We start from the raw sequence: 24,457 nt of genomic DNA on the forward strand, positions 1-24,457 counted from the left end.
GATGTGTGATACAAAAGAAAAACAACAAATTAAGGAAAGAAACAAAAACAAAACGTGGGCAATAATTTGAAAAAATATATTTTTAAGATTTTAGAATTATATTGTTAATCATAATAAGAAAGTTATAGTCAATAAGTTTAGTTTAGGAAACGAAATATTTTCAATTCATATTTTGAATAAACTCTACGTTATGTAATTTGAAAATTTGAATTTTATTAAACATAAAGAATAAATCTCAAATCAAGAAATAAGGAAAAATAATTGGCAAAATATATTCATTTTTTGAGATAAAATTTAAAAACCTAACAACAAAAGTTGTAAAAGTTACCCCAAAGATGTTTTAAATGTAATTTCATTTCAAATCGCTTTCACATACTCCTTTATATACACATACGTGACATACCTCAGGCTGTTTCAAAAGCTATTCTTAATTTAAACAAAAACTTCTGCAGCCCAGATAAAGATTAAATATTCATTCAAACGTAATTTCAGTGTAATTAATTTCGATTGTTTTAAGTATTAAGAACACTAATAATGAAACCACTCTTTAATTTCTCCTTAGACTTCAGCTTTTAAGGGACATTCGTCTTTCTTTGTCATTTGATGTTTCTTTTGGCATACTCTCTACAGTCAATTGATACAGAATTTACAATGGAGTTTTCAACCATTTTCATCAACTTTGTCAAAGTGTCAATGGATTTATGCAATAGATAACCGCGAAATCAAGTAACCGGTTAAAATTATATACGCGCATTTAAGTATTAATTTTTTATTACAGTATTGCGATTAATGCAAACGTTTACTTGTAAAATATCGACAATACTGTGCAAGTGAGTGAAAGAAAAAAAGACTAATCTAGAGGCGACAATTGGCATATATGCATATATACACATATATGCACATATATGTACATATACCATACATATATGTACATATACCATACATATATGTACATATAAATATACATACATACACAGGGCTAAGCTCAGGCTACTGTGGGGGCACAGGTGGCGGATAGTGATCGGCCTGCGTGTACCCAAGGGTATATCTGTAGGTTAGCTGCGAATAACCAATAAGCGGTCCCCGACCAAGAGCGGCAGAAGAGGAGGGGCGGCTGAAAAGGCCGCATAACCCCGCGAATCTTCGGTGACAGCACGACTAAGCGCCGTCCTTGGAATAGGTGCTCCCCACCCTTATGGGGGTGGCACCGAGAGAGACAATTCTGCGAAGCCTAGAGATAGGCATCAAGACGGAGCCCGGTAAGGTCTTGATTATGGCATACCGGAACACTTGTTTGATTCGATGATTTTGAGCTGGTGGTGGCAGTATTCCATTACTTGAGTAGGTTGGAGTGACATCCAGCCGAAATGGTTTTCGGGCTAATGCTGGCACCGCCCCCGCCCTGTTAAAATTATGACAAGTCTGGGAAGTACGTTCTAGGCCGCACCGCTAAGTTGGTGGGTGTAGGCCTAGTTGAGAAGAACCCCTAGCTAATGCTGAACCTGGCACTGAACGCTAGTCTCATAAGGGCCAGCGTCAACCCACTATATGGCCTCACTGCTCGCAAAGATAACCATGGGGTCCTAACAGCAACTACATTAGCGGAACCGGGTAGCGGCTTCCCTGTTGGGGTCCATATAAAATAAAAGATGAATGTCAACATAAATAAAACCAAAATAGCAACACCGATGTCTGCCGGTTCGACAAAAAAAGCAGACAGTGGAGTTCACGCCAGTGCTCTGAGCGACGAGAACCCGTTTATGGCGAGTAGCAGAATGCTGCGATCGCCGGTTGGCGGCCAAGCCCAGCCACAGTCGCCTACCAAACTAAGGAGAGTGTCTAAGACAGACGCGGGGGACACGGCACCCTTTGTAAGGCTGGGTCACCACTTAGAGGCACGGGTGGAAATGTTGGAGGACGGCAAAAGGCGGTCCATTCAACAAGCCATGAGAGATGCCATTGAGGCCATCAGAATGGCCTCTCAGCAGTGCGCGCTGTTAAGGGACTAGACGAGTGCCGAACCGAGTGGCAAGGTCGACAAGGTCGATAAAGCCGCTCAAACGACCCCTCCTCCTAACCTGCGAGGGGTGAGTAAGAAAGATGCTCTGGACGCCGACCCGAAGATAAGCGCCGCACAGAGAAGACAGCCCGGTGATATAGACGCACCAACTGCCAAGCGTCGCAACGTGGCCAGTGCGTCCAAGGGGTCCCCGCAGAAGCCCACCATAAGTACCAAGGTACGCGGGCTACCGGGGAGGACTGGCAACAAATGACGGCCAGGAAGAAAAAGGACCGCAAACTGCAAGCCCGTAGAGGGAAACCGGACGCCATCGTTATAGCTGCGAGGCAAGGCTTCCTACGCTGAAATTCTACGTAAGGTTGAAGGCGAGCCCAAACTGAAGCAACTAGGCGAAGTGGTCTACAAGATCAGGAGAATGCAGAACGGCGACCTCCTGCTGCAATTGAACAGAAATGGAGAGAAAATGGAAGAGCTGAAGAATGTAGCGAGCTTCCTATTAGGTGACCAGACGGCGGTTAGAAGCCTGATGCAACGCGGTACAGTGGAGCGCAGGGATATCTACGAAATCACCTCAAGGGAGGATATTTACGAAGTCATAAAGAGCCAATATAGGCTGGCAAACAAAGAGGTAGTCAGCTTGAGAAAGGCCTACGGGGGCACGCAAACGGTAATAATCAGCCTGCCGCAAGAAGAAGCCAACAAGCTGCTCGCTGGTGGCAAACTAAGAGTAGGCTGGGTGGTGTATCGACTAAGAGAGCACAGAACACTGGCGAAGTGTTGCCGCTGCTTGGAATTCGGGCACATTGCCAAACAATGTAAAGGGACATGCAAATGATCAGTGGTCTGCCGACGATGCGGAGAAGATGGGCACATCGCAAAAGTGTGCTCCAATGATCCCCTGTGCTTTTCCTGTAAAGGTATGCTAAACGCGGACATTAATCGTATAGCGGGGAGCAGTAAGTTCCCGTTATTCAAACGCGTTTTAGATGCTAGAGGACGCAAAGAAGTATATTGCATATTAATCTCAATCACGGCGAGACAGCTTATGATCTGCTCAGACAGACGATCATAGAAGAGAAAGTAGACCTGGTGTTGATCAGTGAACCATTCAGAAGCATGAGCCATGGCGGATGAATTGCCGATGCAGCAGGGAAAGCAACAATCTGGTCACCGGATTCTGCACTCCTGGATGAAAGCGTCCAGCCCAACAGCTACGCGAGTGCGAGAGCTCGGTGCACTCATTGCTACATTTGGTATGCATTTCCAAGCTGGACGCAGGGAGAGTTCCTGAACATGTTGGATGATCTAGTGTGCGGATGCCCGCAACAAACCACTGGTCATAATCGCGGGGGACTTTAACGCCTGGTCGGTGGAATGGGGCAGTAGAATCACCAATGCTAGAGGCCTTGCCCTACTGGAAACGATTGCAATGCCACTACTGACGCTGACGAACGACAGGCAACAACACACGTTCAAGAAAGCAGGCTTTGGATGAATGATCGATACCACGTTTGTGAGCGATAGCCTAATGCCAAAGTGCAGGTTGACGCTCAGTGAAGGCTACTCGGGCAGCGACCACTAAGCCATCTTTAAAGAGGTCGCAGCTCGGCGAGGCAGAGCAGATAGAGGCCTAACGCAAAGCGGTCCGAAGTACAACGACACGTCGTTCGACGAAGAAACCTTCAGACTGACATTCTCTTCCCGCGTGATAAACGGTGATACAACGGAGCTGCTCATACACTAAGTGTATACCGCTATAAACGAAGCATGCGACGCGTCAATGGCTAGGAGAAGAACGTGCAATAAAAGCGTCCCGCGCTACTAGTGGAACTCGGAAATAAGTTCGGCCAGGAAGGAATGACTTAAGGTCAGAAAATTGCTTCAGCGATCGAGGGGGAGGCTAGACTTCGACAGCCGGGTCCACGCGTATAAGTGCCTACGTGGTGACCTGAAGAAAGGCGCAGCAAGAGAAGTTGTTTCGAGGCTCTCTGCAGAGAGGCTGACGTCAACCCGTGGGGAATCGCGTATAAGTGGTTCCCAAGAAACTTAAACGGCACGGTCGGCCACAAGTCACGTGCCATGCTGAGTAAAATTGTGGCAAATTTCTTCCCACAAAAGCCGCTATACGTAGCGGTGGACTTCTTCGGAAGGAAGCAGGAGCCACCGGCCGGCAAAAGAATTGGCAACAAAAAGCCCCAGGTCCGGACGGAAACCCTAATAAAGCCCTGAAGGCAGCGATTAGGGTAAGGCCTGAAATATTTGCCCAGCTTATGCAACAGTGCCTCAGAGAGAGAGTCTTACCAAAGAAATGGAAAATGCAGTGGCTGGTGCTGATCCCAAAAAGTAACAAGCCATCGGCTGACCCGTCGTCATACAGGCCTACGTCTCCTGGAGCGTCTACTGTGAGTAGTCGAAGAAAATGGTGCCCTATTTAATACCCAGTATGGCTTCAGAAAGGGGCGTTCAACAATAGATGCCATAAAACACGTAGTGACGCTGGCGTCCGAGGCCATAGCCGGGGATAGGTGGAAAGGTGGCGCCAAGAAATACTGTGCCCTGATTATACTGGACGTGAAAAACGCCTTTAACTCGGTGGATGGGGAACTGTCCGCAAGGTCTTTATAAGAGCGCGGGTCCCAAGGTATGTATAGGATACCATAGAGAGTTACTTGTCGGACTGTACGTTGGTGTATGAAAGCGACAACAGCACAGAACGGTATAAAATATCATCAGCCATCCCACAAGGGTCAGTTCTTGGCCCTCTCTTATGGCACATCATGTATGACGACGTCCTGAGGTTGCAGCTGCCCACCAGCACAATAAGTATTGGATTCGTCGACGACGTTGCGATAGTGGTGCTCGCAAAGCATACTGCTGACATAGAAGCAAAAGCTACCGAACAAAATCATGCGCATCAAAGGGTGGCTAAATAAGGTGGGCCTAGAGCTGGCTGAACACAAAACGGAGGTTGTGCTTGTGAGTAGCCGGAAGAAGCCAGAGACGTGCGAGATACGAATCGGGGACCATATAGTGCGTTCAGTCCCCGCTCCTCGTTGAGGATACGGCAGTCGAGGTGGGAAGGAACGACCACAGGAAGAAGGACGTTCTTTCTTCTCCCTAGCATAAGAAGATGGGTTAAAAGACACCTCGGCGAGGTAAACTATTACCTCACCCAGCTTCTGACTGGCCATGGCTGTTTTCGGAAGTATCTACACAGATTCGGGCACGACAGCTCGCCTAACTGCCCGATATGCGCAGACACGGAGGAAGACGCAGAGCATGTAATGCTCCCTTCCTACTCCGTCAGTGCACATTCACCGTCCCCTTGCCTTCACTCGCGTAAACCCACATGAGTATGAACTCCGCCTAAGCGGTCGGATATACAGCTTAGCTAAGCATTATCCCTTTTTTCCCTTTTTTTTCACTTTTTAATCATTTAAACTAAAGACTAAACTGCACTAGTTAAACGCTAAAAAAGAGTAATAGTTAATGCAGTGCCAAATAAATCTGATGTAATGTAATTATAAGAATATGAAAATATAATTTTTTTTATTGGTAACTACTACGCGTATATAGGTGAAAGAGGCGTTATTTATTTATTTATTTACTTTTTATTTTACGCATTTATACATGAAATTCTACTAAAAAATATTACAGTCGAATTCAATGCAAGTTAATAGAAAATCTTTTACTAATTGTTTTAATAAAGTATACAATAAAAAGGCAGAACACAAAGAAGAATAATAATAAGCAAGTAACTTTAAAAATAAATTAAAAGGTTAAAAATAATAATTCATGTAAAAACAAATAAAAAGAGAGAAAGAAAAAAAAGAAAAAAAAAAACATGTATACAGTTAACACAGAAGCACACCCGCAATAAGAACAGATCCAGATTGCAAGTCAACCCCCAAACCTTTGCAAACATGCATAAGCTTGGCAACCGTAAACAACGCAATATTATTTTAAATAAAAAATGAGACATTAACAATGAAATGTTAGTTTAAGTACGAAGTTGGTAAATCGGGCATATTAAGCAAAGTTGCCTTAATAGACTTCAAAGAGTCCGATAAGGAGAATAAGTGATGGACAACATTTAAGTTTTTGCAAGCAACTCTGAGCGGATTAAACAATTCCTAATTGTATTTACATTGACTAAGCTTAATCAAAATTAAATGTCTAGAGAAAGTTAGGGACATGAGAGCTTATCTCACCAAGTAATGCAGGCGAGTTAATAGTATCATTTATTACTTTAATTAAGAAGGAAACCGCAACAACCAATTCACGTTTCTCAAGTGACGGTAAGGCTAATAGAAGCACCCTATTTTCATAGGGGAAAAGAAAGGCAAAGGATCACAACCCAAATTCCTAAGGGCAAACAGCAAGAATTGCTTTCGAACAGATTCAATTGAACCTTCACCTATATGAAAAAGACCACACAACATAGGCATACTCAAGTATAAACTAAATCAAATGGGAAGGCAGTGGCTTGGAGTTTAAAGATGAGTAGTTTATGGTTAACCAAATCAAACGCTTTACTAAAATCAGTGTATATGACATCAGTGCGAGAGCCACTAGAAAAAACCTTGAAAACATAAGAAGTAAACTCTAACAGATTGGTGACGGAAGATCTTCTTGCCATGTTGGAGAGGAGAAATATACGATTAGATGGCAAAGACATATTGTGTTTGATTTCTCAGTAGGAAGTATTCATAGTTTACTATCGTCGTTTTACAATATATTAAATCAAGGTATTTCTGCATCCGTTCCGATCAAGCCGTCCTGTCCTCGAAGCAAGTGCCCCCCGCGGTTTAATAAAACAATTAAATATTACAAGAAAAAAGGAGGAAAAACAAGCTTTCCAAAAAATTTTCGAAAAGTGGTTTTTCTATCGACTGTTTCGCTTACTCAGTGACAAGGTATAAATTTAATTCCCTCAACCGTCAATACTATTGCAGATACCTTCAGTTTGTTAAATCCTCCTTGTTTGCTAATCCTAAATCCTTTTTTATGTTTGTTAATTTCAAAAGAAAAATCTCTATAAATCCCTCGCATGTGTCTTTTAATGGCTTCGAGTCCTCGTGTGATTTTGAAATCTCAAATCTCTTTACGGAATACTTCCGTCAGGACTTTTCAACTGCCAATTTTGGTTTATCAGAAAATTATCCATATCCGATTTCTAATTTGATTTCAATTCCTAACTTTGTTATATCTGAAAATGACGTTTTTGAAGGATTGAGCTCTCTAAAATATAATTGTTCGCCGGGACCTGATGGAATCCCCTCATGTGTTCTTATATCTTGTGCTGGCGAACTATGTGATGTTGTCTCAAAGATTTTTAAGAAGTCCTTGAATTTAGGTGTTTTCCCTTTGTGTTGGAAGACTTGTTTCCTTATTCCTATTCACAAAAGTGGTAGTAGGCAACTTCGACAGCGCAGGATTTAAGTATACGTGATGGAATTCCATCAGGTCCAGGCGCACAACTATATTTTAGAGAGCTCAACCTTTTAACAACGCCATTTTCAAAAATAACTAAATTGAGAATTGAACCAGATTAGTTAGGATACGGGTAGTTTGCTGATAAATCGGAATTAGCAGTCGAAAAGTTTCGTCGGAAGTATTCAGCGATTTGAGATTTCAAAATCATGCGAGGAATCAGAGCCATTAGAAGAAACATACGAGGGATTTGTGGAAATTTTTCTTTTGAGTTAACAAATTTAAAAAAGTATTTAGGATTAGCAAACAAAGAGGATTTAATGAACTGCGGATATCTGCACTAATATTGGTGGTTGAGAGAGTTAAATTTATGCCTTGCCGCCGAGAAAGCGAAATAGTCAAAAGCAAACCCACCTTTTGAATATTTTTTGAAAAGCGTGTTTTTCCTATCCTTGAAATATTTAATTGTCTTATTAAACCCCGGGGGACACCTGCTTCGAGGTCGGGATTGCTTCACCGGAACAGATGCAGAAACAGCTAGCCGAGTTTGGGGGAATATATGAGCAGGTCACATATAAGTGTTTATTAGGGAATTTTGCACGAATGGCGAATAAGTTCAACGTCGGGAGTAGTGGGAAATTCAATTGAATAGGAGGGGACTGCTGCAGATATGGCTATTAAAACACCACTACCATTACGACACAATCGATCATTTCTGAAACCCTGAAACGAATTATGAAAAACTTCCGACGAATGAAGATCAGGCTTTAACCAACTTTCAGTGAAGACCAAACAAAAAAACTCCCTGCTCACTAAATTTAGGAAAGTAGAACGAATGTTTGAGTTTAAGCCCCTAACATTTTGATAAATGAGAGATAATGAGCCTGAAGAAATATTTAGTTTTTGAAACGGGAAAGGGCTATTGCATTTGTATTATGGGGTCGATCATTAATTAAGGATCCAACCGGCCACAATGGTTTATTTAATAACATATCCATGTTTGCAGTCGGAACTAGAATTTTAAAAGACGAGATTGCTCTAGGTTGAGAAGGAGGCAATTTGAAAATGCTAACACGCTTTAAATTGACAGATGGGACTTTCGCCGCCAGATAACTTTTCATGTTATCCACAGATGCAGCAGGTGCCAGTCTTGACACAAATATTGCCTTTCTGTCTTCAAGCAAATGTCATCTGTACTAGGAGCAGTAGGGTTCACGACTAGGAAGTTTTTGGTTAGGGAGAATATAGGAGGAGTAACCACACTTGCACGAGGAGCTTGTGTGACGTGCCCACTTCGGCGACCAGCGTTCGCACTCGGACAGCAAGGCAGAGAGGGCCATTTAGTATTCTCGTTATTAGTTTTAAACGATGACGCCTGGGTAGATTGAGTGATGCCAATGGGAAGAAATACCCTTGTCACTTCAGCACAGCTCGAACCTCTGAGAGAGAGAGCTTTCCTGCTTATTTGTAACCTTTTCGTTACCGACCGACTCAACAGTAGCAGAAACACTAACGTTCTTTCTGACTTTATCCCAATTAGCAAATAACTTATATTTTAGAAATAATTTATCTTTATGACCTTTGTTTAATATATATGTTTTATGCCACTCTTGCACATCTGTTCATTTGATAATGAATTTTTTTATTTTAATTTTTTTTTTTTTTTTTGGTAATGTTATTATATTTGTTATAGATTTTTTATAGATTTTGCGTCAAACCAAACGTTTCCACTGCGTACAGCTAAGAGTTTTCTCATCAATTGCTTATTGGTACGTTATCTACGTTTTATTTTCTCCTCCATGAACTGGCTGTTCAAAAATGATTTTTAATTCTTTATACCCGTTGTAACGAGTCTTCTTGGGCAGTGTAGAAACTCCAAGGTTCGTTGCAAGACAATTTATCTGAAACAAAATGTTCTGAACCTTCGGGGATGTTCTTATATATTCTTTTATTGGTATGCGAGATTACAAGTGATTTTGTAGAGGGATGGCAAAGAACCAGCCAGGTGACCCGACTTTGGAGTTTTTGTTGTTGGTTGTTCGCACACGAGTTATTAGCTTTTTACCGTCCGATATCGCGGGTTACTACAAGAAAGAAAAAGATGCGGCATGGGTGTCATAGCAGCCTAGGCCGACAGTTTGTCCCTAACCGTCTCTAGTTGGCTTAGGTCAGGCCAAAAAAAAAAGAAAATATTCTTCGGTTCTTCAGGGGTGGCGATTAAGCTGAACCAATCCACCACCTATCCGTAGAGTCAGAAGTCCTATCAGTCATTCAGGGATGGCGATTAAGCTGAACAAATTCATCCCCTATTCCTGGCGTCAAAAGTCCTATCTGTCCTTCAGGGATGGCGATTAAGCTGAACCAATCCATCCCCTATCCGTAGAGTCCAAAAAAAAAACTACTCTTAAAGGGTCACTTGTCCAGTTGTCCGTAAACACATACCTTAGGCGGCTATGACACAATTGAAAGATTCTGTCTGATGGGACGCTCTTTAATAGTCGAAGTCTCGCTCGCTTGTACCGTTACCAACATGTTCTGTGTTTGGAAGTATAACACTTATACTTATGCTTAACTTAGGTTGGCTGCTGTCGCAGCCTTAGTTACGACTTGCATGAACGACTTGTACGTAGCTTAACACCAACTTACATCTAGCTTATTGCTATGTTTGATCAAGTGCCTACTCAACGCGCAGCCAGGTACCAAATCGCGTGATTTATTCACCGTTGGGTGCGTGAGTGCTATGTTTCTTATGTGTACAATACTTAGCTTACGTTTATGTGGAGTAAGGGTATTTTCTGTTTATGTGTGTGTATGTGTGTTTACATGTTTGGCATGTGTGATCCTACGCCTTTTTACATTTTTATGCATTTTCCACCTATTCCTAACCTCATGTGTGTGTATACAGTTTATGCATTTTCATATGTTCATATGTGCTCTACATTTTTATACCTAAGTGTTTATGTTTTGTGTGACCTAACGGTGCTATACATTTTGCGCATTGCTTGAAGATTTTTATATGGCCTAACGGTGTTTACCCAGTAATGCATGATGTTGTGTGCTTCAGCAGTATGTGCTTACACATTTTGCACATACAGGTGACTGTATGTTGACATACATTGCTATATGTGATGCATGATCGTGCGTGCTTATATGCTTATCCCTTTATTTTTCTACCTAAGTTTTTATTCCTGTAGGTTTTGTATGCCCTAACGGCGCTATACAACTTTGCACATTGCTTAAAGATATTATATGACCTAGCGGTGCTATACATTTTTGTACATTGTTTCTAAAGTTTATGCGCTTTTCTATGATCCCATGTGCTTATACATTTTAAAGCATACAGACGTTTGAGGGTTGCTAGAGTCTATGCGTTTTGCATGATCGTGTATGCTTATCCCTTTATTTTTCTACCTAAGTGTTTATTCCTGCATGTTTTGTATGCCCTAACGGCGCTATACACCTTTGTACATTGCTTAAAGATTTTATATAACCTAGCGGTGCTATACATTTTTGTACATTGTTTCTAAAGTTTATGCGCATTTTTATGATCGCATGTGCTTATACATTTTAAAGAGTTCCTAGGTCCTAACGGCGTTTATACAGTAATGTGTAGTGTTATATGTGTTTTTATATTTTTACGCTTTTATCCACAGTGTGTGTGCTTATATATTATAATATTTTTCTACAGATGCTATACAGATTCCATACATATTTTATACTCGTGTGGGTGTTCATATATTAACGTGATTTTATACAGATTTTATGCAGATTCTGTACATATTTTATGCTCATGCGTATGTTCATGTATTGTCATGATTTTATACAGATTATATACATTTGACTTTTATTTTATGCCCGTATGTGTGTTTATATATTTTGCTGATGTTATACCGCTTTTATACATTTTGACCCTTTTACACATGTTTTATACTCGTGTGTGTGTATTTATACAACCTTTGTGAAGTGTTTATGTTCTATAAGTTTGCCGTTTGCGCGGTTAACGGTCTCTCAACTTACGCTGGTGCCAGAGGCGGATGACCGGGTGCCCTACCCAGCGGTATTTGGGTTTTCGCGCGGACGAAGGAGCTGGGCTGAATGTTACTAGGGTCTACGGATAGACATCTAAGCGGACGGACCGGTTATTAGTAAGGAAGCAAACCGCTTCGTTACACCGTACAGACACACATCGATAGAAATACGCAAAATAACTTAAGCGAATAAATCTTTGAAGTCAGTTCATGTACGTAGTTCTCTCTATAAGGTTTTTTATTTTTATTCATTAAAACAGCGACGAAACTATGAAAGCTCCGACTATCTTTCCTTGATTTTTTTTTCTCCAATCTTACAAGTCAATCACTTGTCCAAAAAAAAATTTAGATAAATTATTTTATGTAGCACTTTTATTCTATATCAGTTTTAATAACAAAAATAAATTGTAAAGCACTGTTTAAGCTACCTCTACACTACACATTTCTACGAGAAATTATTTTCTTAATATTTAACTTATTATTATTTACATTTTTTATAATCTTCACCGAAGGATCAGGGGTATATTCATTTTGTCATAACGTTGGCAAAGCTCCAGACACACCAGAAAGTCTATTTATTCTCAATCAATATTAAATCCTGAATGGGTTTAAGGTTGGCCGCCAAAAATACAGCTATCGACTTCAAATTTGGTAGACATATCGGAAATTCTCGCACGCAGGTTGGTATTGAAAATGGACGAAATTTGTCGTAGGAAACGGTCATAGTATGTCTGTTCTTAGCCGGTTTCCAATTCTGAGCACAACTAAGCATTTCTGTCTATTTATTTCCCCCATGTGCAGCTGTGTAGTATCTGTGGTGAACATTTACCCGTTTGCAAAAGTGAAGACATTGCCTACAAATTTGCGAAAGAATTAGAAAATTTGTCAAACTTTTCAAAGAACTCGTCTACAAACTGTAACAACTATATCTATAAATTCTTCACATATGTCCAACTAATGGAAAATGGACTTTAATATATTCGGGGCCCGCTGTTTAGTGCCGTTTACCGAGAGTCGGAGGCTGTGATGACAGTCGTACGCGACTCAGCTGAGCTAGTTATTTCGGGACATGTGGGAAGGTTTTATATTTTGTCTTGCTGTCACTCCTCTGCCGTTTACACTTAAGATAATAGCACATATTTAGCTCTTATTCGATCAGACGGACGGACGAAACCTATCTTACGGGCGCATTTCGAGTCCCGATCCACTCTCTACTATGCCCCATCTAATTCTGTTCCCCGGCTGATGATATCTACAGGAGACCCCGAAGTTAGGTGCGAGGAGCCGTAAACTAAATTCTTCTCATATATAAGAAAAACTTTTTTTTTTTTCTTTATATATTATCCAGAATTTAATATATTAAAATATATAAGAGTTACAGTTTAATTTATTTACTTCTAATTATGCCGTAAGGAGCCGTTTTGGTTCCTTTCTGATGGTAAATCCATCCGCACAAATATCTATCCTTAGACCCTAAAACATTCACTCTACGCTAATGTGAGATCATCGCTCTCCCGCACAAACCCTTGGTAATTTAGATTCATGTAAAAAGACGAAAGAAGAAAAAAAGAAAAAAAACTCATTGTATCAGAACTATGCAACATACGTTGCATGCTATGTCTTCAGAAAAATATGCCTAGCAATAATATATGTACAAGTAATACACACATAAGTAATATACGTAAGTATAACCATATCTTATCTTTTCCTGGGGAAACAGGTCATAAATGTTCTCGATAAACAAGTTGCAATTCGCTGGGCAACATGCCTATATACCTTCATACGTATTTTACTTCTACTTCTCAACAAGCTACATTTAGCATTGAACTATTCACATTATGCAAAGCCACATACCTAACGATCTTGTGGTTTTGCAAATCATGTATCAACGGTCTCGAAAGTTTTCGATTTACTGGTGTTGTCATGCTTGTATATTGACAGCTAGCACATTTAATCGTTAAGGGCTTTTATACTTTTTCGATGACACGATTTGGTACTTAAGATAGCATTAATAACAAGATATACGTAAGAGTAGCATTATAATACGCATACAAGTAAGAGTTGAGATTGTAACACAGGCATAGTCAAAACATCTACGTAACGGGACAGCGATGGTGGTCGCGACCATAAAAGAGCGTGTTGCAATACGCTCATCTTTTCAGTCGTGTTATCGCAGCCAGAGCTAAGTAATCACAGACAACATATATATTTGACGTCACCGACAGGGATATTTTTTTTTGACTTTACGGATAGGGGACGGCTGGCTCAGCTTAGTCGTCATCCCTGAATGACAGAGGGACACTCTCTTCTGCGACGGGGTGAAACGGTTAGGGGCAATAAAAACGAATAGAATGCAGGTAGGGACGGACAAGTGGTCCTATCGGATAAAACATGGAAAATCTCTCGGGACGGACAAAAACGTGGAAAGTTTTAAACAATAGTCGGGTCGCGAATCGCCATGCTGAAATCTTTTATCTGAATTAAGAAATCTTTCTGTCTTTTTTAACATATAATAATGCGGCCACACTTATATGTTTCTTTTCTACTTAAATTGTCGAATTCTTCCTTACATTATAAAACTTTTATAACAAATCTTGACAGGCTACTATCGAAGTTAATGTTTCACTAAAATTATTATTTTATTATTGATGCTACCAATTTTGTTTTATTCAACCAAAAATGTACTCGAATTTCATATTAACACTGAAATCGTCCTTCGCTAGTCGCATTCAACTCTTGAGCAAAATTATTATTTTATTATTGATGCTACCAATTTTGTTTTATTCAACCAAAAATGTACTCGAATTTCATATTAACACGGAAATCGTCCTTCGCTAGTCGCATTCAACTCTTGAGCAATCTCTTTCATATTTTAAGTTAAAACTGAATTTACAGAACGAATTTACTTTATTAATTATAAAGCATTGAAAATATATGCGCGCTTACCAATTTACGAGTTGGTACGATGTAAATTATTAACAGTGGAATATATGTTTAGCTTTCTCTTTTTGATTTATTAATTTTAAAAGACAAATTTGTCTCTCTCTCTCTCTTTATAATAAAGGCCAGTCATTGCATGTCGCTGGTTATTAATAATAAAATGCACTTGTAATCCACTAATTATAGTAGTACATTTTTTCCCATTAAGAATAATTAACTTTTCTTTACTTCGTTTTTATAATTTATACACAAACTTATATATTTCTTTCAAAGATCGATGAGTTCCTTCAATTCAATGTCAAACACGCGATAATATTTCTGACCGTTGGCAATCTATTCCACCGCCGTACTATTTTTTTTTCTTATCTTCAATCAAAAAAAGTCAAACTTTTTTGAATTTTGCAAATCCCATAACTACACAAAAATTTCAAAGCCTGTCTATATAATTAATTTTGGTGGAGATACGCTTTACTTTTTGGTTTTACTTTACTTTGATTGTTTTGTTGTTCAAAAAAAGATCTTTTTTTCAACTTTTCTGCTAATTTTTCTTCTCTTTTTCTCTCTATCCCACTTGTTAAACCCACGGAATTATAGTATCTTGAAAACCTCACCTGTGAAATCTCGCCACATCAAACTTGCTTTTCGTCAATAAAATGAATATATAACGCAAGGTTGTATTTCTAGCAACCACATTTTACAAATCCCACACGACCGTCTAACAAGAACAGTGAACACTTTGCTTTCCCACTCTCTTACTCGTTGCTCATAAGCTACACATATACACGAAGTAAGCACAAAAATATTCTACAGAAATAGAATAATAGCTGTGAGTATAAAAAATTCGATCACAAATTCGGTCATTATTATAGTTAATTTAGCCAGAGAAAAAAAATCGAAAACTAAAATCTTACATCCCTAATATCTATAGTTACCGACTTTATTCAAGATTCTAACGCGCTTCAGATTTGAACTCATGACTATTGAGTTATTAGTCAACGTCCTTTATCCGCACGGCAAAGATGAAAAAGATGACTGAAGATGACTTCGTTTTAACAAGTGCTAAATATTATTTTTAAGGGAGAATAAGAAATAAATTATTTTCGACCTGCGTCTTATTAGTACCCATTATCAATTCGCACGTCCATAACCCCGAAATTAAAATATAAGGCAGACACCCATTACGCCAATACTCAATATATATTATAAATATTTGTACATTATTTTTTTAACCTTTTATAGATGATTGTATAAATCATAAACAATATTTATTTAATATATTTTCTTTTCAATATCCCACAGTGGAAATTCCTTCACATTTAAATGTAAATAAGAAAAAATTTAAAAATTAAAGATTTCAACACAATTTCTGTATACTGTAACCGAAACTTAGATGATGTTTGCCTATTATCGAAAGATATGGGTATACTAAAATTTCTTTTGTTTTTAATATCACGAAATGTGCATTAGAGACACACTCACTCTGTTGTGTGTGGTATATCCATCGCTTTTTGTGCTCTGTTGTGAAAATAAACGTACAAACATTAAAATAGAAAATGGAAAACCAAATATATTTGATATGGGGATTAGAGTTTGCCATTCCTGCCTGCATGTCCATGGTTAAAGTCACTGTGACTATATGAACATGATAATGGCCTGGAAAGTTTGTGTAATGGAAAAAAGCTTCGGCTTTTAGGCAAATTTTTCGTATTCATTTTCCAAATTGAGAAATCAGATAAATCGACTAATAGAGTAATTTAATCGAGTTGCGTGGATGAGAGGTATTCGAGTGACGGATGCGAATAACACGAACTCACATTAGGTAAGGCAAAGATTTTTATTATTATCAATACTTTAATGTTCAAAGTTTCAAAAGTAAAAACGGAAATGATGATCGGTCTTGGCATTCAACCTTTATTTCAGGAGCAAATGTACGCCATGTAATTAAAAGACGTATGTATTCAGAAGTTAACTAAACTATGCCAAGACCGCCCTTCGATTCGATTGACTAGAGTCTTATTAAGAATTTTACACATCATATCCAATGCATATTCTTGTCCATTTAGTTTGTTTCTAGCGCTGCTTATAGTATGGTTGTGTATTGAAATATGCATGGCATTGAATGCAGGGTATTCGGTCGCTAAGACAACTAGCCAGCGTCATAAACAAGATGCGTACAAGCATTAAATTACTTTTATTAATTTCCAATTTAATAATCGTTTACCAAAGTAGTGTTGACTTTACAATCAAACGGAATAAAAACTTTAAAAATTTTAAAAAATTTAATTCAAAAATTTTGCAAAAGAGAAGAACACTTCAACACCTCAAATATATTTTTGTTAAGATATTTTTTACATTTCAATTTATATAATTTGCTGTTTATCCGAAAAACAATAACGTCCAAATGGTCTCGCCACGTAAGGCATCATCATGCTTAAGTTTGGTTCAGGAAGAGGAAAAATCGAATCCGTATGTCAATCAAAAATAGACATGAGAACACGTACATTTTATCATTTTGTAATTTTCATGATGTTAGTGTCAACGTCAAAAGCTGCGAAAGCGTTCATTCTCATTGCTCTTCAAAGAGTATGGCTAACATAATTTATCGAGCTAAGCGGCCGGTGGGACGTGGGCCAGCTGTACGCCAACCCTCAGTTGTACCAGTGAATAATGAAATACGCCAACGAGTGCTCTCTGCACGTCGCTTGCGTATGAAAACTTTCCAAAACCAATTGGCGGACGCACAACAGACCATTGCGGTGATTACAAAAAATACACGATTTTGCTTATAATATTTTCATCAAAAATATTCTTTTAGGAATTGGCTCATGAAAATCGAATGTTACGCACCTTGCATAAACGTCAGGATTCCGCCTTAGCTAAATATGAATCTACAAATGCCGAGCTTCCACAATTGCTACACTCGCATGCCGAGGAATTAAGAGTTTGGCAAACGAAGCATCGAAACCTACAAGCAACGAACAAAGAATTGGAACAAAAACTAAAACAAAAGGAGTCCTTGATATTGTCGCTGTCCGATCAGAATAAATATTATATACAGCTTAATAAGGACAAGTGATTGAAAGCAATTGATCTTTCGATGAACAAATTAAAAAAAAGAAACATTTCTCCTTTACAGAAACTTAGAAGATCGGCAGCGCTTAACGGAAAAACTGCAAGCGTTAGAGACCCGTTTACAGGAAAAAGAAAATGATATAAAAATGATGGCCCGCAAATTTCAGCTAGAGGCGAAACAGTTCAAACAGCATTTGCAGATGGAACAGCGAAAAACTAAGGAGGTCATGATGAAATTGGAAAAGTCCCGTTTAGAATTGTCTGGTTTCCGCAAGCTGGAGGAATTGCAGGTATACTTTAATTATTTATAATATTTTACTTTGACATAACGTTATCCTTCGCAACTTTAACGCTTAGCTCCAAGAGAGATTTAATATGCAAATGAGACGAAATAAAGCGGGAGGGAATGAGGAACATAAAGATGATAAAATATCAGAAAAATCGCCTTACACTGATGGTGACACTGCAGAAGATACCGAGGTTCCTACTACTCATCGCTCGAGTCACAGCACAAATGTACAAACGCAACGTACGACCCGGGCCGTCAAAAAAATGAACAGTACAACCAAAAATTTAATTGTCACACCTACAGTTCCAGAACCACAAAAGGAAACAACTGCTCCCACCAAACCAGTCGCAGTACTGAGACGCATTAATCAGACAGAAAGAGATACCTCAGAAGAAACTTATAAAGTTCCAAAAACCTCATTAAAATCATCAACACTACAACAACAACAGCCTTTGTCAGCTTTATCTCCACCAAAACCGGAAAAACTGCAACCTGACTATGAGGATGAATATGAAAATGCTGACGACGAGGCACGCTATTCCACCGAAGATACGGCCGATGAAACCTTAGGTCAATTGGACGAAGAAACCGATGAAAATGGAGGAGGTTTTATGGCAAATATTGACGGCGACGCAGACGAAAATGACCAGACTTATGAAAATGAAGAATTTTATAATGAATCTAGCAAAGTAGAGGTAAAATGCCAATCGGTTTAATTAAGAAACAAAAAGATCACACGCTCATCTAAATTTAGAAACAAATTGGAATTTTCGCTTCTTATTTCTAGTTCATTACTCCTACGACTGGCAAAAAGAGCCGTATGAAAGAAGAAATATCTACAATACGCAAACAGATTTCCAATGACTATAAAGAACGTGAGGCATTCCTTGATACGTTCTGCCGGCAAGCGACCAGTGGTATTATGCAGGATGATAACCCCAAAATATTTAATGCAGCAGATCATAAGATTCCCGTTAATCGCAAACATAAACTATTAGCTGCACTAAAAGCCATCGATACCAACAAGAGCCAGGATTAAAGAATTTAAGCTTTTGCATCAATTAAAAAAAAAAAATTGAATTTATTTACCTCACTCTTTTTTAGATTCGTTGCTATAGTATATATATTGACGTAACGCTTTAAGCTTTTGGCAATTTACACCAAACATATTGAAAATAAATAGCAAATCACTTTAACTTTGTAATAAAACTATCTCTTCTTTTGTTTGCTACGAATTTTACTTATAGCTTTTGATATTTTTTTACGCAGTTCTTTTTGTCGCTTGAATTTCGAGGCTTCCTCGGCTCGTCGCTTTGCTTTAAATTTTTTAACGCGCTGTTTGGTTTCTTGGTGATCTTTGTTGCGTTTCTCTCGGTAATTTGTCTCGATCATCTTCATAAGTTTCGCTACCTTTTGCTCGTAAGGAGATCGTATAATAGCGACAGACTCTTCTTTTCGTTTCGGGTTCAAAGGGCCAAATTTGGGTTTATCTTTATAAGGCAGAGCTTTTTGTAAAGCTTTGGGTATAACTAAAGGTTTGAGAGCTTTGGGTTCGCGTTTAATCTCGGTATAGAGACTTTCAGGAATAGCTTTATTTCTTATCTGACGTTCCCGTTTTAATTGTCCTAAAGTTTTCATTCCTTGCCAATGCAGTTTTTGCTCTGCCGGCAGTAATAACGTTGTAACAGGAGCATAAAAACGATGAACGTCGAACCGATACCACGTACGACAAAACACAATATCGCTTAGCAGGATTTTGTCTTCAAAAGTAGCACGAAATGAGCCCTCAGGTGTGTGGTGAGCTTTCTTTACTTGTCCTCTTATCCCAGAAACGGTCTTGATACGAGCTCCTTCGAATTTTGCCACTTCTAGCTGACTGTTAAACATACCTCTGATGAAGGCAGATTTGCGATATATTTTAAAGGGATGCCCAACGAGTTTCAATTTTTTCATTATTTGACAAGTCTTATCCAACTCGCTTACACACCCTGTGGCAGCAATACGGAAGCCAATCCTCTTTAATTCCTCCTGGTCGTAACGCATTGTTTGTAAAGCTAAGAAACCGGTATTCTGTGGCGTGATGGGGCCCCAAAATGTCATACTACACGTGACATGTTCAGGAGTATACTTTAAAAATCGATGTCTGAAGTTGTCTTCCACTTTTGCATATACAGCTATAGTTTGGAAGCGTCGCCAGCCCATTGATATGATAATTGGATCTCCTGATTTCAAAATCCTTTTGTACCACCTATGCTTCTTCACTTTACAATTGACGTACCCCACGTTTTCTTCGATCATATTAAGGCTTCCGAGTAACAGAGGATAGCTAGACTCAAAGTGTTGTATGAATTCAGCAGGAAGGCTTTTGAAACGTAAGCGCACGTAGAGACCAGCTCGGTATCCTTCGATTTGAATTCGCAAGTCTTCATCCAAATGCTCGAATTCACTTTTGTTAATTTCAGACTGTTTTTGTGTTTCAGCTTTCAATTCATCATAGTAAGCATGATCCCCAATAATTCGACCATCATCTAATTTTTCGTCTTTTTGGTCGTATTCTGCATCAAATTTAGCCTTCAATTTCAACTTTTTAGCCATTAATTCAGCTTTGGTAAGATTTTCTTCTTCTGCTCGGTTCAACTCCCCTCTTTCCTTACGTTTCAAAATACTCGAACCATCTTGTTGGTTTTCATTCTGGTTCGGAGACTTACCACTTTGTTTTTCATGCGTTTCCAAATTTTCAAAGTCTCCGTACGTTTCGCTTTCAGCGTCGCTCATGTCTTCTAAACGCAACAAGGTCTGAGCGTCTTCTGATGCTTTCCATTTTCCAGTAACGAAACAGTTCTTAACAAATTGTCTGTTATCTTCATCCAGCCAGTTTCGTACATTACCTACAAATATATATTCCCTTTAAATCCTTGATCATTCACGTTTTGTGTTTTATACTTACCTGGATTCTCATTGAAGAAGCAATTCTCCTCTTTATCCCATATATCCCCTTCTTTCTGCAATTCATTTTGCTTTTTTGCTACCAATTTGAAAGTACCATTACTTTCGTCCTCGAAATCTTTCTCTTTTTGTTCTGCTTCAGCCGTTTTTGGTTCTTTCTGAATATAACATTCATACACCAGGCGCATTAAATTTTTTGATTCCAAATGACGTTGCATAAAATCTTCCCTTGCTTTTTCAGTTAAATTTTCCTTCCACTTCATGCTATCGGCTATAATCGCATCATTATCGTCATCAGCATCTCCAGATCTACTGGTACTGTCAAAATCTTGGTAATCATCATCGTCAGATGACTCTTCTGAATTCTTATTTATTTGCTGGTCGTCGTCATCATCATTACCACTACACCAGTCGTTTTGAAGAAATTCTTTATCAGTAGTATCCTCCTCATTGTTACCGACCCCAGAATCATTCTAATCATATTGGGATGTTATTTTAAAATTTGTACTTATATTATGCCGCTTACCTCTTCTTTATCACCACTTCCAACATCTTCGTCGTTATCATAGTAACCGTTCTCTTTGAAATCCTTCGACTTAATGACTTGTCCATCTGAAAATAATCGAAATTCCTGTTCATCCACTAACTTATCTACTGTTTGTTTCTTCTCGATTAGCTTTCCCATCAATTCTTCTTGCTCGGTAGATGCTACATTTTTTTGCTTATGACTGTGTGAGCCTTGCAACTCAATATAAACTGCATCCTTGTCATACACAATGCCACCGATGCCAGACATTGGTGCGTAAAGCAAGCGTTCGTTTTCCAGCAAAGAACGCTTTTTCTCGAAACCGGGTAATGGACAAGGGTCACATATGCAAGTCAGTTCATCGATACGAACATCTCCTAAACCTGCAATGTGAACCATATGTTCTTGTTTCAGCGGTACCCCTCTAACGTAACCATACAGAACGACATTTCGGTCACATTTTGGATTGCTTCGTAGCATTTCAGTATTGGTTATGTCTTCGACACGATCTACCAATACATAGCTGTGAGCTCCACGCCACTGCAATGGTCTGAATTTCATGACTGATATAAATCGTCCAAGATTTTTGATCTCATTTCGCAAATACTCGCCATGCAACAAGCCTGATAAGTAAAAAAGCTTAGCCCCATCGTATACCTCAGTCCAGAAGCGATGCTTTAAGTCCTTTTTCCTCTTGCGCAGTTGTTTCGGATTTTTTATCATATCTAAATGTGTAAGAATACCCATAATTTTAGGCATCCCATGCACTTGACAAATATTTAAAAACTCAAAAATTTCCATTTCAAAGCCGTAACTGGCATCACACAATAATAGTACCAAATCTGCACATTTGGCCACGTCAATCATGGAGTTAATGTCATTATTACATTCTAAAAGCGTTATTCGCCGCTTCTTCGAGGTTACCATTGTTATTGGACCTTTGATTTGCGTCTGCGTAGTGCTTACATTGGTTCTCGTGAAGTTCCTTATCAAATTACATATTAACGTAGTTTTGCCGACTTTTGGTGGTCCTACAACACCTATTAGTATAGGAGGAGGTTTGTCGAGCATTTGCTCCACTAAAGGTATATGCTGTTTTTTAGTAGTCAAGTCTTCTTTGCGCCGAAAATTACGTTCGGCCTTTTGGGCCGAATTGATGGCAAATGCTTTGGGATTCCGCTGTCGAGCTGTTATATGGGATTCCCTTTGAATAGAATCTTTCTTGGCCTTCAGCTTTTTCTTGTCAGCCTTAACACCAGATTGCCTCGCACGGTGGCTCTTCGGTTTATCGACGTCTTTATCTCCATGCATTTTTTACAATAATATCTTTTGATTCTTCTTCACTAATTCAACAAATCTGTTCGATGTGAACCCGAAGTTCTTTGTTTGAACCTTAATAAAGCTATTTAATTAATTAATTTTTTCTTAGTTGACTGAAGTCGGTTTGGGTTTGTTCAACTGCAGCACTCTTCTTTTTCTGGTATATAAAAGAATTGATCAAACTACAAATGGTAAGACGTATACGTCCAGTAACGTTGATTTTTTAACACAAAATCTCCTGTAGAGCTTCAGGTTGATAACTGCAATAAAGGTAACAGCAGAGAAAAAGAGATGATGCAGATCACGTGATGATTATAATCAATTTATTGACGATACAATGATGTTAATCTCTGTCGATTAGTTGATATTCAAATTGTAATAGTCTATTCAATATTGTCCATTCTGAAGATTTATGGAATTAGAAAAATTTTTTAAAAATCCTATAAAGACAAAAAGTATGGTTATAATTATAACCTAAAAGAAGTCAGCTGATGGAATGAGTTTTATTTCGAGCACAAAAGATTTCATATAGATTATCATAGATATCAAAAATTTCTAATGAATGTTTAGTGTTGTCGAATTTACTGCATATAGAAATTTTTTTTTTTTTTTTTTTTTTTTGGTATGTTGAACAGAGATGGACTAATCCAATAGATTTGTAGCTTATATGTCCAAATAATAAACTGTTGTAATTTTTAGTCACGATTATGTATAAAACGTAACAAAAAAATAAGAGCGGCCGTAACAGCTGGAGTGAGCATGTTAAATGTAATTGTGTGTGTGTGTATGTGTGTGTGTAATTGTGCTTGTTGAGTTCTTGAAAGTTAAACAGTGTTGCAAACTTTGCTGAAAACGAAAAGCAATGCTATGGTAATAGAAGATTATTAAACGCAAAAACGAAAGAAAAAAAAGGAAAGAAGAGGAAAAAAAAAAAATTCTAAAAGGATAAATTAGCTTTTATAATAAAGCAAGTTAGTTCCCCGAGATGACGTGCATTTTTTGTTGCAAAGAGATCGAGGAGACAGCCATATAACTTGAAGAAGCTAAAGGAATCTCTAATGCCATCAAGCCTGTGACATCTGAAGATTAGATGCTCAGCAGACTCAACAACATTGCAGCACATAGAAATAAGAATAAAAAGTTTACAGTAACGTATTTAATACAAAGCCAGCTGATATTAATCACACATTTATTTTTTTTAAACGTATCTTGCGATGAGCATTTACGTCCAATAAATTGCATTTTAACGAAAAAAAAAAAATATATTGGGACAATTAGAAAGCATTTACAGGAATTAAATCGAAAAAGAGAATATTACTATGAACATTTGAATTGATTCAAAAAAGAAATGTTTTCTGCAATATGTGCTCCCTTGTAAATTCTCACAAATTTAAATGTAAGCAAATAAAAGGCAAAGCATTCACATCGTTTATTGTACAACTGGCCTAAATCAATGTTCTACAAAAGTATTTGGAAAAGTATTGTTATGAAATCGCAAATTACAAACTTATTTAGAGATAAGTAAACCTTCCATCATACACATTTTATTTCACAGCAACATAGTTTGCGCATAGTCTAGTCATAGATATAGATTAAGTATTTTAAAGTTATATATTCTATTAGATATAGATTAAGTATTTTAAGGTTATGCTATCGCTTACGCATATATTATTTTCTCCCCAAATTGCTTGTATCGAGTTTCTTTGTGATAAATAAATAAATAAATAGCTGTGAGAAAATGTATTGCTTAATTTTTATTAATTATAAATTTTGTACAAATTTCAAAAAATATTTAAAGGACAGGGGAAATACCTGTTTGTACCGAAGTTTTAACTTCAGGTGGTCGAAAGTTAGATTAGTAAAATACTAATATTCACAATAGA

General features: G+C 38.2%; 2 protein-coding genes across 6 annotated transcripts; one reads left to right on the forward strand and one right to left on the reverse strand.

Annotated features, from left to right (window-relative positions):
• The first annotated feature begins 15,165 nt into the window (after positions 1-15,165).
• LOC119637810 (lebercilin-like protein) lies at positions 15,166-18,986 on the forward strand. Of its 4 annotated transcripts, none has more exons than XM_038034137.1 (7): positions 15,276-16,240; positions 16,485-16,887; positions 16,955-17,177; positions 17,237-17,493; positions 17,558-17,783; positions 17,851-18,477; positions 18,570-18,986. In XM_038034137.1, the coding sequence occupies exons 2-7, from the start codon at positions 16,823-16,825 to the stop codon at positions 18,819-18,821; spliced, it is 1,650 nt and encodes a 549-aa protein (XP_037890065.1). In that variant the 5' UTR covers positions 15,276-16,240; positions 16,485-16,822; the 3' UTR covers positions 18,822-18,986. The 4 variants fall into 4 exon arrangements, with proteins under 4 accessions (XP_037890068.1, XP_037890066.1, XP_037890065.1 ...); XM_038034139.1 differs by having other exon boundaries at positions 16,841-16,887; XM_038034138.1 differs by lacking the exon at positions 16,485-16,887 and having other exon boundaries at positions 15,274-16,240.
• A 5-nt stretch (positions 18,987-18,991) lies between these two features.
• Positions 18,992-23,186, reverse strand: LOC119637809 (ribosome biogenesis protein BMS1 homolog). 2 transcript variants are annotated; one of them, XM_038034136.1, is made up of 4 exons: positions 23,160-23,186; positions 21,255-23,014; positions 20,730-21,201; positions 18,992-20,670 (listed from the first exon to the last, which is right to left on the reverse strand). In XM_038034136.1, the coding sequence occupies exons 2-4, from the start codon at positions 22,563-22,565 to the stop codon at positions 18,992-18,994; spliced, it is 3,462 nt and encodes a 1,153-aa protein (XP_037890064.1). In that variant the 5' UTR covers positions 22,566-23,014; positions 23,160-23,186. The 2 variants fall into 2 exon arrangements, with proteins under 2 accessions (XP_037890064.1, XP_037890063.1); XM_038034135.1 differs by having other exon boundaries at positions 21,255-23,181.
• Positions 23,187-24,457: the final 1,271 nt, after the last annotated feature.

The sequence above is a fragment of the Glossina fuscipes genome, unplaced genomic scaffold, assembly GCF_014805625.2.
Source record: "Glossina fuscipes isolate IAEA_lab_2018 unplaced genomic scaffold, Yale_Gfus_2 61, whole genome shotgun sequence".
In the NCBI taxonomy this organism is placed as follows: domain Eukaryota; kingdom Metazoa; phylum Arthropoda; class Insecta; order Diptera; family Glossinidae; genus Glossina; species Glossina fuscipes.

Excerpts from the sequence above, each read along its gene's own strand:
- LOC119637810 (XM_038034137.1), top strand. The coding sequence starts at position 16,823 with ATGGTCTCGCCACGTAAGGCATCATCATGCTTAAGTTTGGTTCAGGAA. Across the intron at positions 17,178-17,236 it reads ACGCACAACAGACCATTGCG|GAATTGGCTCATGAAAATCG; the intron begins GTGATTACAAAA and ends ATATTCTTTTAG. Across the intron at positions 18,478-18,569 it reads ATGAATCTAGCAAAGTAGAG|TTCATTACTCCTACGACTGG; the intron begins GTAAAATGCCAA and ends TCTTATTTCTAG.
- LOC119637809 (XM_038034136.1), bottom strand. The coding sequence starts at position 22,565 with ATGCATGGAGATAAAGACGTCGATAAACCGAAGAGCCACCGTGCGAGG. Across the intron at positions 21,202-21,254 it reads GAAGTGGTGATAAAGAAGAG|AATGATTCTGGGGTCGGTAA; the intron begins GTAAGCGGCATA and ends CAATATGATTAG. Across the intron at positions 20,671-20,729 it reads CTTCTTCAATGAGAATCCAG|GTAATGTACGAAACTGGCTG; the intron begins GTAAGTATAAAA and ends ATATATTTGTAG.